The sequence below is a fragment of the Alosa sapidissima genome, chromosome 2 (genome assembly GCF_018492685.1).
Source record: "Alosa sapidissima isolate fAloSap1 chromosome 2, fAloSap1.pri, whole genome shotgun sequence".
Classification (NCBI taxonomy): Eukaryota; Metazoa; Chordata; class Actinopteri; order Clupeiformes; family Clupeidae; genus Alosa; species Alosa sapidissima.
This window is the reverse complement of record NC_055958.1, coordinates 39,106,879-39,125,610: the sequence shown is the minus strand read 5'-3', so window position 1 is coordinate 39,125,610 and position 18,732 is coordinate 39,106,879. Positions and strand designations below refer to the sequence as shown.

General features: G+C 42.8%; 1 protein-coding gene and 1 long non-coding RNA gene across 4 annotated transcripts; both read right to left on the bottom strand.

Annotated features, from left to right (window-relative positions):
• Positions 1 to 2,456: 2,456 nt before the first annotated feature.
• LOC121692118 lies at positions 2,457 to 7,475 on the bottom strand. Of its 2 annotated transcripts, none has more exons than XR_006025231.1 (4): positions 6,797 to 7,475; positions 6,438 to 6,482; positions 6,273 to 6,368; positions 2,457 to 3,180 (listed from the first exon to the last, which is right to left on the bottom strand). It is a non-coding gene; the product is annotated as an uncharacterized LOC121692118 (long non-coding RNA). The 2 variants fall into 2 exon arrangements; XR_006025232.1 differs by having other exon boundaries at positions 6,941 to 7,475.
• Positions 7,476 to 8,576: 1,101 nt separating this feature from the next.
• On the bottom strand, positions 8,577 to 13,333 carry si:dkey-18p12.4 (SPRY_PRY_C-I_1 domain-containing protein). Of its 2 annotated transcripts, XM_042071106.1 has the most exons (11): positions 13,215 to 13,333; positions 12,882 to 13,000; positions 12,314 to 12,376; positions 12,086 to 12,193; positions 11,765 to 11,869; positions 10,913 to 11,056; positions 10,552 to 10,689; positions 10,336 to 10,387; positions 10,226 to 10,252; positions 10,089 to 10,115; positions 8,577 to 9,899 (listed from the first exon to the last, which is right to left on the bottom strand). In XM_042071106.1, the coding sequence occupies exons 1-11, from the start codon at positions 13,231 to 13,233 to the stop codon at positions 9,370 to 9,372; spliced, it is 1,332 nt and encodes a 443-aa protein (XP_041927040.1). In that variant the 5' UTR covers positions 13,234 to 13,333; the 3' UTR covers positions 8,577 to 9,369. The 2 variants fall into 2 exon arrangements, with proteins under 2 accessions (XP_041927040.1, XP_041927041.1); XM_042071107.1 differs by lacking the exon at positions 11,765 to 11,869 and having other exon boundaries at positions 13,215 to 13,327.
• Between the last annotated feature and the right edge of the window lie 5,399 nt (positions 13,334 to 18,732).

Below are 18,732 nucleotides of genomic sequence, written 5' to 3'. Positions count from 1 at the left end.
CTTTACAAACAGCCTGTGTACGTGAGTGCTAACTTAACGCAAACACAATTCAAACAAAGGGAAAATGGCAAGGCGACGACGCAGTGCCACGCTGCCAGCAGCTCAGCTCTGAAAGGGGCGAGAGCGAGGAACGAAAAGAGAAACCTCCTCCTAGGACGCGGCCGTCTTATATAGGCCCTGCCCCGCCCCGCAATCGGCCCACACTCGGGATGACCTAGAGAGGGAGACAGAGAGACAAGACAACCACAGCGCAAACAGGCAATGCAATATCAATGCTAGGAGCATCTGCGTAACAATTACATATCCACATGTAAGGAGAAGAGTTTGACATCATCTGAGGTCATTTAATGACATTCTGCAGTCAAAAATATTTGAAGGACCCAGATGAAAATGAATGAAATGGTCATAATACTGTATGTAGCCTATTTATATCATCTTTAAACAATCCACTTGCATTTAGAAGCGCGTGTTTCTAAATTGAAAAAAAAAAACAATCTGAGTAAAATGAACTGTGCTTTAAGAGTGACATTTCATTTCACCTCCTTCAAAGGGACATATGGCATCGTCTGCTAATCTGCACTGAGGGCAGTATTCACTCTGATTGACAGATAACCTTTTTCTCGTACAGCTGATAAACAAATATGCCCCCTCACGTTGTGAGTCCATGTGACACAGTCACGTTTTGTACTTTTAATTTTAACACAAACATGTGTGATTATTGGATGGTTTGTAGGTGGGAGTGGCTGACATATGATATGCTACACAAACAAACTGTTAAGCATTTTTTCATGTTACTCAACAAAATTAGAGGGAAATAAGCGGCCCAGGCCCCAGAGGCATGTGTTGATTCATGTTAGACTGTCATATTCATCATCATGCAGAGATCAGTTCATCTGAGCCCTACGGAGCTTTGCATGCTTTTGCAAATGAGTCTTCCCCACAGCTATCACATTCTGCTTTCATGTTCACATTACTGTGTTGCTCAAAAACACACATGTAAGGAGGGAAAAATCTGCGACATGATAACACATCATCGGTTTCCTCACTTGTAAGGACAGAGCAGGCCCACAGCGCTCCTCACAGAGGAAGAGTTGTGTTGGGCCGTTCTCCTGATTGCGTGTGTGAACAATGGACAGATAGGCTGAAGACATAGATGGTATTATTATTGTTGTTATTATGTTATTATTATTATGAGAAACCATGTTTAATCTGACTCCATTATAATAATATCTTGTATCTAGAATCAATTACCAAATAACTAGTTTATCTCCTACGGCAGAGCATGGCATGGCATAAACTCAGTAAACTCAGGTAGGTGAACATAGCCTACTGTAACAAAAGAAGCTTAACCAAAACAACAAGCTTAACTGTAAACACGTAGCAAATAAGAAACATAACTAACCCCAAAGAAATTATAGAAAGAGAGAGAGAATGTATAAGTATATAAGTATAAGTATATATACTCTTTTGATCCCGTGAGGGAAATTTGGTCTCTGCATTTATCCCAATCCTTGAATTAGTTAACACACTCAGCACAAAGTGAGCACACAGTGAGGTGAAGCACACACTAATCCCGACACAGTGAGCTGCCTGCAACAACAGCGGCGCTCAGGGAGCAGTGAGGGGTTCGGTGCCTTGCTCAAGGGCACTTCAGCTGTTCCTACTGGTCGGGGTTCGAACCGGCAACCCTCCGGTTACAAGTTCGAAGCGCTAATCAGTAGGCCACGGCTGCCCCATAATGAGAGAGGGAGAGAGAGAGAAAGGGAGAGAGAGAAAGACTGACCCACATTACAAATGAATTTAAGAGCAAACATGAATGTGTTATTCACAACATACATTTACAAAGATTTCAGAGGTGAACATCACTTTATGAAAATTAGTTTGGCCTGGCACCCTGTGTAGTGAGGAATGTCCTTTGTTTGAAAATGGGGGTAGTGTAGAATTCTGGGGTATTCTCAATGTATTCGGATGTGTTCATATGTTACTTCTGCGTGAGGGGAGAGGTCCATACGATTGTATATAATGCTGTCTAATACCAAAAGCCTGACCAGATGTGGACACTAAGGGAGGCTTACACCTGTGCCTATTTACCATTGAGAGGGTCATGCTGCCCTGGTGATCAGGAACATCAGTTATAACAGGGCTGAAGGAGATAGCGTTCTGTTCGGGCTAGTATATCCATCTGGTCAGAGCCGGTTTTGTACACTGGTTGGCACCTGCCACGTTGGCATGATTTACATTCATATGTTTTAGTATAACAGGCTTTGTCTTAGATTTTATCTCTGATACGGATGGAGGAAGCAACTCGAGCTGGAGCATCTTCTGTCGGGAAGCTCAAGTAGCCCGCTTCTAATTGCAACCACACCTGTTAGACTCAGTTTTACTGTTCGAGACTTAGCGTGTGTTTTGTGATTCATTGTTTTACCATCTACAATAAATCATCATCTAATCGCCGATCCTGATCCAGCCATCAAGCTTTATTGACCATCTTCAATACAAACATTACAACTAAAACACAGCGCAACAACGAGGGAATCTCACAGTAGCCATGTGGCAGCCATTTGCAGCTTTTGCTCAAATATTGGCCTTGCACACACATAACATCTTCATCCCATATGCAATACACATTTATGTTGTTTGCACTCTATACTGTACTATTATGTACTTTATGGTAATCATTTAAACTGTACCACAGTGTGACCATTATATAACAACAGTTGCATTTTCTATACTGCACAAGAGGCGTGATCAACGGGCATAGTTCAAATGACTGTACGCATCTGACCAACGAACTGGGTGACGCAAGTGACGCGAAAACTCCAGGCGGAATAGAAACCGTCGTCAGATCAGGCTGGGTTGAAAAAATGAACGTTAAAAGATGCTGTTGTTGCAACTATCTTAGTGGTCAGGTCATGTCGCAGCCTTATGTAAGAAGCTTTCACTTCCATATGTCAGTAGTGCTGACTATAGCAGAAGCAAAACCAATTGCTGAAGAGTGCTGAGTGTGCTGACTTCATCAGCAAAGCTCTTCCATGTTTGGAGAGGTGTATGGTCGCACTTGTCCATAGTCCCATGAGAGGTTAAGGGTTTGGTTTGGAGAGGTGTATGGTCGCACTTGTCCATAGTCCCATGACAGGTTAAGGGTTTGGTTTGTTGTCTTTGGCTCCATTGTGAAGTGAACTGAAGGAGAATGGGTTAGTTAGTCACCTAGTTAGACTGTCTAAAACATTTTCAATGGTCTGGGTGAAAGGAGGGATTTCTTTGTGTAAATACAGAAATGTCCACATGACACACAAGCGTAACCAAGCCCACTGGCTTGTGCTATTGTTGATCTTTTACCTGGCAAGTGTGGGTGTTGGTATCCCAGTAGGCCTAATTTTAGATAACAGGGGCCTATTGCACAAAACTAGGATAAGGGATTAAGCCGGGATATCTTGGTTATCCTGGCTCAATTTATCCATGATCCAGTTGCACAAAAGCGGGATAGGGGGCAGCAGGATATGTTATAGTATAAGTCACCATGGCGATTTATTCTGTGGAGCTAGCCTGCTCCAGACCAGGCTAAGTTCCAGGATCTATTTAATCTCATCCCTTATCTCAGTCAGCAGTCACCACAAACGGAAACCAATAGTTATACCACTGCCCACTACATATTGGTATCAGATATACCTAGACCCACTGTCATTATTTAAACGCTTGTGATCATTAATTAACTTTTACATACTCGCCATTCCCGACCTGTCATGCGACAATGTGACGTCACGGGACCATTTTGCACGTGGTGGTCGCAAGTAGTTGCAATATTCTCCTAAACAGAGGTGTTGCTGTTTGTTGCTGTTGTGAAAAGGCTATCGCTACCTACTTCACACCGTAGAAGAAGCAACGAAGCCGCTGTAGTTGCCATGGTGAATCAGTGAATCTGTGATCGGTGGCGGGGTCTATTTGAGGGAGCCGTGAGCGCGCACTTATCCAGGATAGGTTTCACCTGTCTTGATGAATCCGTGTCTGCTCATCCAGGGGGTCGTTTCTAGAAAGCATCGTTTGCTAACTTGCGTCGCAACCTTGGTAGTTCGCTCCATCGTACTTGGATTTGGTGTTTCTAGAAAGGGTAGTTCGAACTCTCAATCGCAAACAAGGACGCAAAGTTTGGTCGTTTCAACTACTGCCCCTAGGCAGTCGCACTTGTGTCGTTCCTTGGTAGTTCCTGTTGGTGTTCCTGTTGGTGTCCGGTGACCAAAAATCGCAACCACCTAACAAAAATTTGTGAAGTGGATGTTTATCTTGTGACTCAATGATTGATCTATCCTGTAGCTTAATTTTGAATAAGACACTGACTCCCCTACTTGGCTCATTCTTGCTATTTTGTTCAAGTCCCACAACTCTAGCCATCATAATGCGAGAAATTCCCGCATACACTTTTACAGCCTGTCTGATGACGGCGTGGCGTGGAAGTGGCGTGAAGGCGGTACTATTGACCGGACGGATCAACTACCGAGTTGAATTGAACATGGCCTCATGCAGACGCAGACACACACACACACACACACACACACACACGGAGAGAGAGAGAGAGAGAGAGAGAGAGAGAGAGAGAGAGAACCACTTTGCGCTTACGCAAATAGGCTACTACGCAACCATGGCAAACTTTTACATCTGGAAAGAGCTCCTTGGTAACTATCCTGCTAGCTCAGGTCACGTCAACACTTGATCCCAGAAAGATTGTCTTCAACTTGTTAGTTTTTTGAACATTAATTTTATCTAATAACATAGAAAACATAATGAATTGCATCCACATATCCTTATGCACTATGCACAACTTTTATTCACTAGCGACTAGCCTAAAACCGTCAGGCTGAAGGGAGGCTAATTACTATCACGTATTTTCTTAAAGTGACAGGCACTCAATTACACCTACTCATCACCAATGTGCACTCAATTAGACCTACACCACACATTAAAGATGTGCCTAAGTGTTATAGTTTAAACATCAATATGAAGCATTCAAATTACTAAATATGTTTATTTAAAAATGCTATACATAAAAAAAAAATACATTATTAACTAAATAAACTAATATATTAACAAATAAAAAATTAATAAATATATGAAATAGAAACATAGCCTATCACATAAGCCATAATTTTCAGTGTGTGTGTGGAGAGAGTCAAGCAGAATCTGGGATGTCCACTGTTGTGAATGATCCCACTACAGTATATATTACTGATGACATCAGGGTGTTGGGGGCCCCAAAATCAAACACTTTTAAAAAGTATCGAAGAAGTATCGAAATTGCAATCCCCCGCTCCCCCCTAAATTGTGTAAATCCCCCCTACATGAATAACCTAAGGGGGGAATTCCCCCCCATTTTGAAAAATTAATTTTAAGCCCTGTATTATCCCAACGTTGTAGGTTCGATTTTCTGATGTGAGATTGTCCTCTTGCTTCTCGCTACCTGCAGGTGAACTAGTGTGACACGTAGATTCAATTGTTTTTGACTGTTGTATTGTACCTATGGTCTCTCGATGTAGAGTAATTATATACATAAATATGTATGGTCAAAACCTATTGTTGTGTCTCGTAGGCCTACTCTTACTCAGAGATGAAAAGAAGAGATAGGATGCGAACTCCGGCCGAGCACGCAGTGCACCGACGCGCTGACGTTAAGCCACGGGACAGTTGATAACCTATGGGATACTCAGACATTTGTTCAGGCTATATATTTTTTCCAACATAGATATTTAACACAAATAATGACTCATATTGGTCTGCTTAAGTTAACTGTTGTTACTATGCTTGCAATAGGTTTAGGTTTTGGCTGATGTAATGACAATGCCAGCATTAATTACTCGGTTTAGATTAGAAAAATGTCGACATAGGCCGTGACAGAACATTTCTAGTGGGTGGGGTATTACACGTTTCCACTGTTTCCACCAATGATATGTACGTCGGAGGTAGCGAATTGCGACACAGGTACGATGCTTTCTGGAAACAGGTGTAACAGTGTCGTTGTTTGGTCGCAAGTTGCGTCGTACCATGGTGGTTGAGCAACGTCGTTGCTAACTTTTCTAGAAACGACCCCCTGGCTTGCTCGTTGTGCAACCAATTAAGCCTGTACACTCTTGTTTTGGATTCATTGAGCGCAGCTCAGTAACTTATCCCGGATGTCTTAATTCTGCTTTTGTGCAATAGGCCGCAGCTCTGCAAATCTCTTTGAAAAACAAAAACTAAAAACAGTAGCAGTGTTGGTAATAGGGGGAGATTCAGTGCCTTACTCTTGTTTTCTCATCTCAATAGAGCAGAAATCCTTCATCATCCTCTTCCTCCTCTCCCTCATCATCCCTCACTGTTGGAGTGAGCAAGAGCTTCCCCTGCTGGGGAGAAGGGTGGATCCTAAGAGGATGATTTTGCTTAGTGGTTTTTATAATATCACTGCTTACCTTTGACCAACTGCAATAAATACAAACTCTGCACTCTTCAATCACCTAAAGAAAAGGCAAACAGATGTGGATGAAGTCAGATAAGAATCAGATAAGGCATGGTTCAACTCTGTCAAAGGTTTACATTAAATATTAGCCTACCTTGAGTAAGCTCATCTTTGGTTTGAGGAAAGGTTGTGAGCTGCATGCTTGTTGACCTACAGTAGGTCCCTTTTAGTTTCATACAGACTACAACTATGTGCAGCTGCAAATGCAGCTGCAACAGAAAAAGCAGAAGTGACACATACTGAGCAGAAACGTATAAACTCCATTTACTAATGTTAATGTTTAATGGCATTAGAAAATTATCACAAACACACAGGGGAATGTGGAAAATACCACTCTGTTGCTTTATTTGCACTCAAACAGCCTTATCTCTGTGTTTCAGCATTCAGACATGATCAAAATACTACTGTGAAAAATATATATATATATTCATATTTAATGTGCAAACAGTTACTCACGGTGTTTTGACATCATCCCTTTTAGCTTTTGCTCACACAGTGAACGTTTGAGGCAACTAAAGCCATGACTCGTGCACAGACATTCTCTTTCACAACTGAGCAGCGCTCCGTGTCAGGCTTAAACATGAGACACAGCCAGCTCTTCAACCCTCAGTTCTCAAAATGGCGAAACAAAGAGAAAAAAAGCTGTGCAGGAGAACTAACTACAACTACTTGAACTATACTGCAACCACCACTACCAATATTATTATCATTATTATCATTGTTATTATTATCATTATTATTATTATTATTATTATTGTTGTTGTTGGATTTAGTACTTATTTGACTATAGCACCCCCCCAAGATTGTCACCAGACTGTAAATATATTTGTTTGTTTTCTTGTTTATTGAACAGCACACTAGGTACCACTAAGCTGTATCCCTATCTATGGTTCTCCCCTTTGCCATCCTCCAGTAACTCTGCACACACACACACACACTCTCTCTCTCTCTTTCTCTCTCTCTCACACACACACACACACATACACTCTCACACACACACACACACACACTCTCTCTCACACACACACACACACACACGCTCTCTCTCTCTCTCACACACACACACACACACACACACACACACAATGATATGTGGTTCCTTCCTTGTGTCTCCCATGTGTCTCAGTTACATTAATATAGATGTGAATAGACTTGCTGTTTCCCTTCATAGCCTTGTGACTAGGTCAGGTGAGAAGTAAAGACCATGACACAGTGTGGTCTCAGGGCAGCCTGTGGCTGATGACAGTAGTCTATGCAGTGTGCTCAACTCGAGGGACACCAGATGGGAAGCTTGTCCCATGGTTCACGATACGGTTTACTAATACCATCTTTTCCTCTTTATCTAGTTGCCTAATCTTCTCATGTTTTTGTTTGTGGTGACACCGACCAGGGAAATCCATATACTTCACTTGGTGCCTTCCCAATGCCCTCTCCCCCAGATGTCACGTGTCAATTTCACTTTCTGTACTGGGCTTGTTTTGTCTCTCAGTATAATGTTCGGGGGGTTTCATATTCATATTCCCATGAGACACTTTTTACTCTCACCTCTCCCCTCCTGGCCTCGGCCTGCCTACGTACTTCCGGTCGATTTATTTTCCCTACAGTACTCCACCACTTCACTACAGTACTCTGCGAAGTCAGAGAGTCTGGTTTCCAGGCTACCTCTCCACAGGGTCACATGATCAAACCAAAACAACCACAGGCATAGATGCAGCTTCTGTCTTGTTGTCAATGCCTAATAAACAGCAGAGGACTACCTGCAAACTCTTGTTTCTGCACACTCACACTATGTTGCACAAATACACCTTGCAAGCACACCTTGGTCCTATTAGTAATGCACGTTTGCATTCCATACATGCAATGCACTGTGTTATAATCTCTAGGGAGGTTGGTTGTGAGAGTATGTGGGACATGTATAGCAGGCACTGGTACTGTATATGTCAAGGCAAAGCAATTTGATTTATATTTCATACACAGGGGTAATTCAATGTGCTTTACATACACAAGAGAAAAGAGTACATCAAAGCATAAAAGGGCAGTAGTTCAATAGTTAAAAGACATAAAAGACAACATTGAATAACTAGAAATGCAATTCCGACGCAATTTATATTTTATTTAAAATATCACATTAGCATGCATAGGGGAACAAAAGTGTATGCAGTTTAGAACAGTTAATCTAGCACATATATTTTGGTGCTGTTGGTTTTGGTTAATTCAGTGTGCAATCAACATGATGTGGTTTTGCAGCAAGAGCAAAGTGGCAACATGCTGCAGCACAATGATCTAACTACACTTCACTTTCCAGCTCATACGCTCAGTACTGTACAGACTACAGTATATACAATGTAAAAGCTTGAGGAGAAAGTAAAAATGTAAAATAATGTACAAATTCCTTGCTGAGCAAGGAACAATGTTTTCATGGTTCAGTAAACCATATGCTTGTGCTACAAAGGCGAATGTATAGATGCCACTAATGGTGCTTACACACAGTTGTGTTGCGTGCAGTGCTGGAGACGTATCTCGTCCACTTGGACTTACGTTATCCGTTGCCAAACTGAATTGTGGGTCCGTTGCGTCGCGTTGCTCCCGTCGCCCCCGTCGAAAAGTTCAACTTTTGCTGCACCGACGGAGAGCCACGGAAGGCGCCAGCCAATCAAATTACGGTTATATGCCTACTTCCATGCATTTGCATAGTAGGCTACACACCCCCGACCATCGGGAACGCAACTGTGTAGTAAACGGAGTCTGTATGTGTCATGTACTGATTTGTGAATGAGTCTGGATTTTTCCAGGCTTCTGCTCTTATGTTTGTCCCTTAAAATAATGCAAAAGTAAAATCTTAGTCTGACCATTACAACAATGCTACAGAATGCACCTGTAGCCCCCTAAGGGTTAGGTTGAGGCAGTATGATCAGGTCTGTGTCTATCTCTATGGTGCCAACGATGGGAAACACCTCCTCCTTGAAGCTGTGGTTAAAGGTGTAGATGTGTCTGCGTCTCTCTGCGTCGTAGAAGGAAAGCTGCCCCTCCTCCATGTCCAGGTAAACCCCGACCGTGCTGAGGGGCTGGGACAGGGGCAGGTCTTTGGCAGGGACAGATAAGGCCCTGAGTGAGTCTCTCTGCAGCCGGAGGGTCCAGTAGCCTGAACGTGTGTTCAGGTCGATGAAGCCGTTCTTGGGGGCGGATCCCCTGACGACCCCCAGCCGCCAGTCCTCCTTCCCGACCACACCCACCTCCCAGTAGGCCCTGCCCGAGCTGAAGCCCTCGGTACCCAGCACACACCACCAGCCGTCGAACCGATCACGACTCCTTGAGGCGCCCTGTCTCTCCCCGAACTGCCTTACTCGCACCTGTCTTCTGTCAGGGGAGAAGACGAAGTCCGGGTGGGCTGTGTTTTGATCCAGGACCATGTTTACTGGACCAGAGTAAAGGATGAAGGTTAGGGTCTGTCCAGTTTCATAGTGGATAAGATTCAAACATTTATCAGTTGATCAGTTTTGGTTTTATTTCTTTATAACACAGAAATTCCCCTAAATTATCTTAGTTATGGCGTGGGTGATACCAAAATGTTCCCTTGGCTGGAGCACTCATACTTTTTACTCACCATATGATTCCGTAAACATGTTCCATACTGAAAAGTGAAAATAAAAAGCAATTTTAGCTATTGTGACTATTTGACATAAGGCTAGTAAGGTAGAGATGTACTGTATATAATTAGAATACAAAGAACTCTATACACACCTATGTCTGGAATGTGGTCAACAGCTCCTACGAAAGGAAACAAAAGAGATGCATGATAGTGGGCTGAACCAGTTTCATAATTATCATTTCAAAGACTTTCTGACCTTTACCTTGGCTCCTAAATCTCTGCTTGGATTTCAGCCACAGATACGGAATGCCACCCTACAGGAACAAAATGAAACACCTCATTGTTGAAGGGATAAAAACAGAGATTAGACTTAGATTAAATACTCCTGACAGAATCTGTCAACATTGTCAACATCACCATGCACGCACGCATGCATGCACACACACACACACACACACACACACACACGCACGCACACCTTCAGGGGCTTATCCTGCAGCACGCTCCACATGATGAAGTCCAGGGCTGGCAGCATGTTGGGCAGCTGCCCCCTCTTCCACCGCCTCCCCAGATCCTCCAACACACTCCTCACATCCTCTGCTGCACACACAGAGCCCTGGGAGGAGAGGAGAGAGGGAGAGAGAGAGAGAGGGAGAGGGAGAGAGATAGAGAGAGAGAGGGAGGGAGGGGTGTGAAGGAAAAAGACCAGAGATCTGAGAGTTGGTATATGTATCTATCCGACATAGCATAGGCCATGTCACTATCAGAGGAATCATGGTATTATGTAAATGCCTGGTTGTTATATCCCGTCTGTATTATTGAATGTTGCTGCCACCAACCTGGGGCCGTTCCTCCAGTTCTGAGGCCCAGATGGAGAGCAGTTTCTGGGCCGTCTTCAGCCGCCGGTCTGCCTGCTCTGGGTGGGTCTTCTCCACCTCCTCATACTGCTCCCAGCTCTCACACAGCTCCACTGGCCCACTGACCTGCAGCACACACACATCAGACTTCCAGTGGGGTGTTCATCACCTGGCACATGGGCAACCATCAGTGCAGTGGAGATGAAGACATGGATGTGGCCCATCTATGAGACCCTTAGTTACTGCCACAAAGTACTGTATGTTCTATATATATTTCTGTGTAAAGATAAAGAATCAGCTTTCCCTGATGTGGCAGGTTATTAGCAGAGTTCTGGTCACATATTGACAGCGTTCATTACAATCAGTAACGTAAAGAAATGTAACCAGTTCACAGTGCTATGGTGAGGGGTCCTCTGTGGTCTACCTGGCCCACTTAGCGTTGCAGAAGGGTGACAAACATAAACCGAAAGCAGAATGTACAAAAACAAAATTAAACGACTGGTCTATATTTATATAGACCTACACCCTGCTCTCATATCTGGTTTTACTAGTTGCTAATTGTGGAAGAGCATGCTTTGCATATGGTTCTGCTTCAGTTGTGCAGTCAAGCCTGGCTTGAAGTGATGAGTGCTGTATCTTGGGTAGGTTGACAGGTCACTACATAGGTGTAATCCAGGTCTAACTCAGGTGTGCTGTACCTGGGCGAGGCTGACAGGTGTTCATTACTACATAGGTGTAATCCAGGTCTAACTCAGGTGTGCTGTACCTGGGCGAGGCTGACAGGTGTTCATTACTACATAGGTGTAATCCAGGTCTAACTCAGGTGTGCTGTACCTGGGGGAGGCTGTCCAGCTCCTTTGCCCACTGCAGTATGAAGAGTCGGCACTCAGCCAGGCTGTAGCTGTCGTCTACTGAGCTGCTCTGCAGATTCTCCCCACACTAACATGAGAACATGCAAATGTCTGACTTACAGTAGCAGCGTTGTTGATGTGATATCTTTCAGGATGTCAGAACAGGAACACAATGTTCTGCGATTTATCTCTGTAAACATCTACAGGCTGCAGACCAGACTAACCTGCTATTCAAATTATGATCCAGTTCAGACAACACTAACCTAACCTATGATCAACATTGCAAAGACAAGGTAAAACATACCTGTGAGACTCTACCCAGCTGTGCAGCCAACTCTCTGATTATAGCTTTAGACTCCTCCAAAGTCTCCACCTTATGGCTTTTTGACCGTGTAGAGATATGCAATGTCCTCTGCAAAAATACAACAAAAAAAACAACAAGGAGCATTTCAGCTTCAACATGACTGCACCAGCCTGAGGCAGAATGTACACTTCAAAACAGCAATGCAAAAGTACTGGCATGTAGTCTCACCTGCAGAAATGTCTTTAGACCTTTGTACAACTTCTCTCCCTGGGCACACCTCTTGTGGTCAGCCTGTAAAAGTTGATGGACGTTGAACATGTAATATCCATTCAAATTGAACTCTGGCGATCATACATGTGCCTAACATGCTGATACAAGACTATGCAAAGAGGTGGGGTTTTGATGGCATGTCAGCTATGGAGCTATGTGCAGAGACTGAAAGGCCATCAAAAGACATACTGTATCTGAAGACATAGACATGAGTGTTTTGCATATTCTTTAAAAGCTTCCCTTTGTTCACTATTTAAATTTGTCACTTATGCACCACCTTGTTTTATGCCAACACAATGTTATTGTATTATGTCCACAGCAGAATAATCCAAAATTCTGGTTCTTAAAAAGGAACCCTGAAACCCAACAACCACCAAAAACAAAACGTGTGAGAACGTCAGCTGTGAAATAAAAAGCATACTTCCTCTGACTTATTTCCCTGCTGTCATATTCCTCATTACAGGGACTTCTTCCCTTCTCTGACAATCTGCTTTCACAGCTCTGTTTTGAAAAGCTCTTTGTTTACCTTCTGGCAGCAAAGGTTGGGTTTGCCAAACGGCTGTGAGCAGGTGTCGTGTTGACAGGGTTTTATTCCATGTCTGCCAAAACTGGGAAAACTCTTGCTTGTCCCGATGCTTACAGAATCTGTAAAGTAAACGGTCAGTAAACAGACAGTTGTGTCAGTCAAAATAGGGACAATTATGCAGCCAGAATATAGTTGCATAGTTTATGCAAGATAGTGTGAGAAGGACACAGTAAATCAGACAGATTTTGCCTTCATTTCAGTCTATGTCAGCAGAGGTAATCCAGCAACTGTACCTCCATATTATAATTCTGTGTTTGTGTGTCTGAGTCCTACCTGTGACTGAAGAAATCATGATCTGTAACACTAGTACACATAGCAGAGAACAGAAGAGCAGCACAGAGTGGAGCAGCACAGGGCACTGTAATCATAACAGGAAGTAAAAAGTGCTTTGGAGAGAGAACAGAAAGGCGGGGTCAGGGTTTTACGTTGTTGTTGTTGTTGTTTAAATCAACCAATCACCATTTCAGAAGAATGTATTCTTGTGACTGCATCTATTAGTGGCAAGGCAGGTTAAATATAGTGTACAATCCCCTTGCTTGTTTGTTGATCATGTGTTGTTATGAATTCTTAGTTTCCATGTTGCATATATTGCTAGCTCAGAGCGTCAGCTAAATGATTAAATACAAAGTAATGCAATGGACACTGATATTAAATACAACAAATGCATGTCTGAGATGCCCTCCTCTCCTACCCTATTACCCATCACTCTGGATGGACCTCAATGTTGCTGTGTGAGGAGAGGAGGACAGACAACCACATTATTATTTTTTTATTATTATGTAGCAATAAAAAGACCAAGGAGCCCTGAACCGCACTGCGGACGGGTCATTCCAACAGTACCGCAGTTACTGCACAAGACCTGAGAATGCAGGTAATTGGTCATGCTGAATGGGGTGAGCCCTGGACTGGTTAGGGCTTCGGGCTTGGAACCGAAGGGTTACCAGTTCGATCCCCAACCAGTGGGAACGTCAGTTTGTACTTTATGTTTTACAATTTATGCCTTTTTTGTCGTGCCAATAAAGCACCTTTGAATTTGAAGTGCCCTTGAGCAAGGCACCTAACCCCTCACTGCTCCCCGAGCGCCGCTGTAGCAAGGCAGCTCACTGCTCCGGGTTAGTGTGTGCTTCACCAAGTTTTAAGCTCAGCTTAGAGTGAGATTTGGGGGGGGGGGACACTCACTCACTAAAATGTTTCGCTTGTGTGTAGAATTGAATAAAGTAAGTGCATTATTTACTAAGATGAGTGCACCATTTATTAAAATATGTGTGTAACTTGCGCACTAAGTAGCAAAAGGTGTGCACACATGGGCGGAGTATCAGATGGGCCCCCCAGACACAGATGTGCACAGATGTGCAATTCAAAAGGTTGGTAACTCAGCTTAGTTAGGTCTGGGTCTGGGGGCATGCTCCCCCAGAAGATTTTTTTTTTAAAAATAACTCCTTAAATAACAACTTCTGGTGAGATTTTTGGAAAGAAGCATTAACACTTTGAGACCTTGAATTTGTCATTGTATACATCCTATATCTTGTTTTTGTTTATTTTCCAGGACAGTCTGTATGTGTACCCATCTTGCATAGCTTATGTCTCTTATGTCAGCCTTTATATCAAGGGGAAACCATTTGTGTTTTTATGTCACCAGGATAATTAGGTGGGATAGATTGGAATTTTCAAATATAATCTTGACGGTGGGATATTCTATGGCTCACAAATTTACGAGATATATGTACTGAGTGAGACAAATATTTTATTTATTAGGCTAATTTTTTATTTTTTTTTACTTGAACCATTGGATCAAGAATGGGCATGCCGAGACCAACTTTTTATTTTTTATAAGGACAGCAAGTTCATTATTTTGGGTTGCTATTACATTATGGTGGTTGGCAGCATTGTCTGCAGCAGTCCTGTATCTTTAGAAAAAAAATATGAGTAGTATACTCGCTCACATTGATAACACTCATTGATAATAAGCTAATTTCATTCATTGTCATAGTCCATGGAGGCTCAGACGGGTGTCCCGGGACCTGATGAACGCCGCTAAAAAGCACAAACGAGTGTGAAAGTTGCAGAGACCGTGACGACAGGGAAAATGCAGGCAGCCACGAGAGTGATAGGTCGTATAAAATGAACGTTGCTGATGTCTGGGTTACACAAAGCTACAATGACACTTCATTATGTTTTCTTAATGTCCAACAGTTTAGTTTAGTTTATAAATAGGAAAATAACTTTTGCCATAAAGTAAGCTAGGCCTACAGCGTTACAAGTGTTCGTAGAAAGGCCTGATTTACACACGTTAAAGTGCCATAAGTAGGCTGATTTACCAAAATGACAAACAGTTGGATTTCTGAATAAAAAATCATTTTGGAGCAGTTTTGACATCTTAAACGTGTAACCCCACACAAGCGCACAAACATAACGTGGTTTCAGGGAGGGGATGTCCTATTTTGGAATTTTACCCGGATACAATGAACACTCTTTTGGTGGCTATTTATGTTTTTGATTTTGCAAATGAGTGGTGCGCTAGTTCTGAACCCTGCGAGATATCCTCTTGTATCCCTGCGCGTCCTCAAATAATTATGCAGATATCATGACATTCCTAGTAATATTTCTGCGTGAGAAATGCAAGGTGTGGCGTGTGAACTTGTGTTCACTGAATTCACAGAATTGCGTGTGTCTCACGCCCATTGCGTGAGACTTGAGAACCCTGGTGCTCACTGTGTGCTCTGTGTTCACTAATTCACGGATGGGATAAATGCAGAGAACAAATTGTATACACAAGTATACTTGGCCTAGAAACCTGATTTGCAATTGACAATTTCACAATCCTGATCTCAGCCACTGGCTAACCAAGGAATGCGGAGCATTGCAGTGGACCTTCCTTCCCTCCCTCCCATCCTTCCCTGTGAGGGGAAACCGCCACCTCCTACCTTGCTGTAGGTGCAATCTTTCTCACAACTGAGCAGAGCTTTGTGTCAGGCTGAAGCATGAGACATAGCCAGCTCTTCCACTCTCTGTCTTCAACACTCATGTTAGTGTGGGGAGAATCTGCAGAGCAGCTCAGTAGACGACAGCTACAGCCTGGCTGAGTGCCGACTCTTCATACTGCAAAAACCAAAAAATGGCATCTTTGCATGTGTGCATCTTTGAAACATCACTTCAAATCAGTGCAGAAAGCCCTCAGGAGAACTAAGTAGTAAGACAGTGGTAATGCTATCAACAACAATTCTTAACTATTATTGTTATTGTTGTTATCTTTCACTTTTGATTTTGAGACATCTTTTAGTGATGGTGTTGAATTCAGGATGGTCCCCTTATAGTAGCAGAAATGGAGATGGTAACAGTAAAGAAACTTCTGACCATTGACTTTGAGAAGGATGAGTTATACAACAAGTTAAATTGTATCACCATATTCATTTATGGAGTAAAAAGGTCCCCAGAGTGTAGCACTGTAGCTGCCTGGATGCTCTAGCTATTAACTGCAGCAACTCAAACAAAAGTCTTTTATTTTGTGCTGACAGTACTCGGTGAGTTACTTGGTGTTTTAAGCCCCCAACGTTGGCAGCGCTGCATGGAAGGCAAAGGGTTAGGGTTAAGGTTAGAGTTAGGTGCAGTGTTTCCCCTACAGTGTATTTAACAGCGGCGCAGCGCCGCCGCTGGATTTTCAGCGCCTCTGCAACATAATATCACGAGATTCACTTAACACACTGTAAAAGCACAACGGCCAACGTCATCTCGAAATTGTTTTCTGAAAGTCTTGAGTAAGTTAAGTGCATCAAATCCGCACTTAGCCTCTCATTATTCAGGACATATATGCGGCATGATGTGTCAGGTGATTACAAGCCCAAAGACAAGTCTGCAGCCCATATGGCTAGCCTACGTTCTGAACACGGTTACATTGTTTAGCTATCCGACTGATGGGGTCTTGCTCCGCCACAGTGTAGCCTATGGTGTCATCGTTCACTTGTAGGTTACACAATAAATAGCCTACTTATAGGCCTGGTGACAATAAAAAATGATATTAGTTATATTTCATCACGAAGCTGTTTGTATGCCGTGAATTCGCTTGTAGCCTATGCCATATGTTAAGCTTGAGCAATTCCTCTGATCCAAAGCCTGCTTTGACACATTGACACTAATGTGAAACATGCATCCTCCTCTCCTAGCCTACATCAAATAAAAGAAACCAATTCATGATTACCGAAATGAATTTAACATGGGGGGGGGAAAAAGTTTGTTGCGATTTAGCCTACTGTTGTGATGCGGTTCTTTCTGCTGATTGGATTTACGTCCGGTGTCGTCAACTCTGAGAACTCTTGCTCCAGCTGACAATTTTATCCAGAGAGCTGATTTCCCAAAGATGAGCCTCCATCAACATTCAACGACAAATTATTAAAACGTAAGTAATGCAATAGAGTAAACCAATGTGCTACAAGGTGTATGGTCTTAACGTTAATTGTAGCCTAGACTTGTAACGTTAGCGTAGGGCTACATGTAATGTTTGCATGGGAAAGCTAGGCGAACACAGTCTAGGCCTGTTTAAACTTTCTGATAGTTAAAGGAAATATGAGCATATGTTGGCATATACGTATAGCCTAAATTCTGTCCACTTAGCTATAATAGGCTATCACAAACAGACCTTTTCTACGTTTGCGGCATTAGACATAGGAGCCTACATTCTCTTATCAGAAAGACGTGTTCTCATAACTTCAGCGTTCTCTTGACGGTGAGACGAACGGTCGCACTTCAATCAAGTAGCCTAGGTCCTTTTCGAGTTAATTGTGAGTGAGTTGTATGGTAACTGTGGGAGTGATGTAGAAGAAAAGTGAGTATTTACTTTTTTATACGTGGGTTTGTTGTTTTGGGACTGAGAAATAGACTACAAGGAGAGCATCTGGCTACGTGCATGCGTGTCAGCATTAATGGCCCCCCAACAATTCAATTCAATTACCAAAGAGCCTTAGAGATGTTCTTTGAAAAGCCCAGAAAAATTAAGTGCTCGCAGATTGGGTGTGGCCTTTGCCATTAAGACAAATTTAAATAAATTGTAAATAATCTTTTTCTGGGTTGTGCCATTTCATTTTTCTTCTATCATTTTTAACCAATAATGTAAAAGAAAGCTGAAAATGTCCACAAAAGAAACACGAAGGTATGATATATATATATATAAAAAAAAAATGCGCAACAACCCCCCCCCACCCCACCCCCCAGTAATAGCACCGCTGCTGGAAAAATTTCTAGGGGAAACACTGAGGTGCCTTGAAATCAACGGTCGCCTTGAAGTTGACGGTGGGGGCTTAAAACACCATCGAGCTCTCGGTGATCTTCGGCACACATTCCCACAATAATTACAGTCAATGAGCCCCTTAATCCTACTAGGCATACCTGTTGACCCAGAAAATAGATAAATAAAGTAAACACAAATGCCCTCCTCGGAGGCTCACACAACAGGACACAGCACCATACAGATATATGAAAGCACTAACCCAGCTCTACACCACCCAGGCCTACCGACATTATGCAAGCACCTGGCCCAGGCCCATACCATGGTGACAATAATGATGGGAAGGGAGACTAGAGCATGCAAACAAATCAAAAGACACTAAATTAAACTAATTCCCAAGGAATTTCCTGTGCATGAAAATGCAAAAAATATTATGTAAAATATCATACAGAGTAAAAACAAATAATGCAGATACAATAGTGTTGCTACGGTACATATGATGGTTGTTATGCCAAATTAAGTGGCTGCTATGATGGTTGATAGGGTATTCTTGTTGGTTGCTATGGTGGTTGC

What these genes read in the sequence shown, in the direction of transcription:
- si:dkey-18p12.4 (XM_042071106.1), bottom strand. An exon ending in TGCAGGATAAGCCCCTGAAG is followed by an intron (nt 10,388 to 10,551) that starts GTGTGCGTGCGT and finishes TTGTTCCTGTAG; the next exon opens with GGTGGCATTCCGTATCTGTG. An exon ending in TGACCACATTCCAGACATAG is followed by an intron (nt 10,116 to 10,225) that starts GTGTGTATAGAG and finishes TTCACTTTTCAG; the next exon opens with TATGGAACATGTTTACGGAA.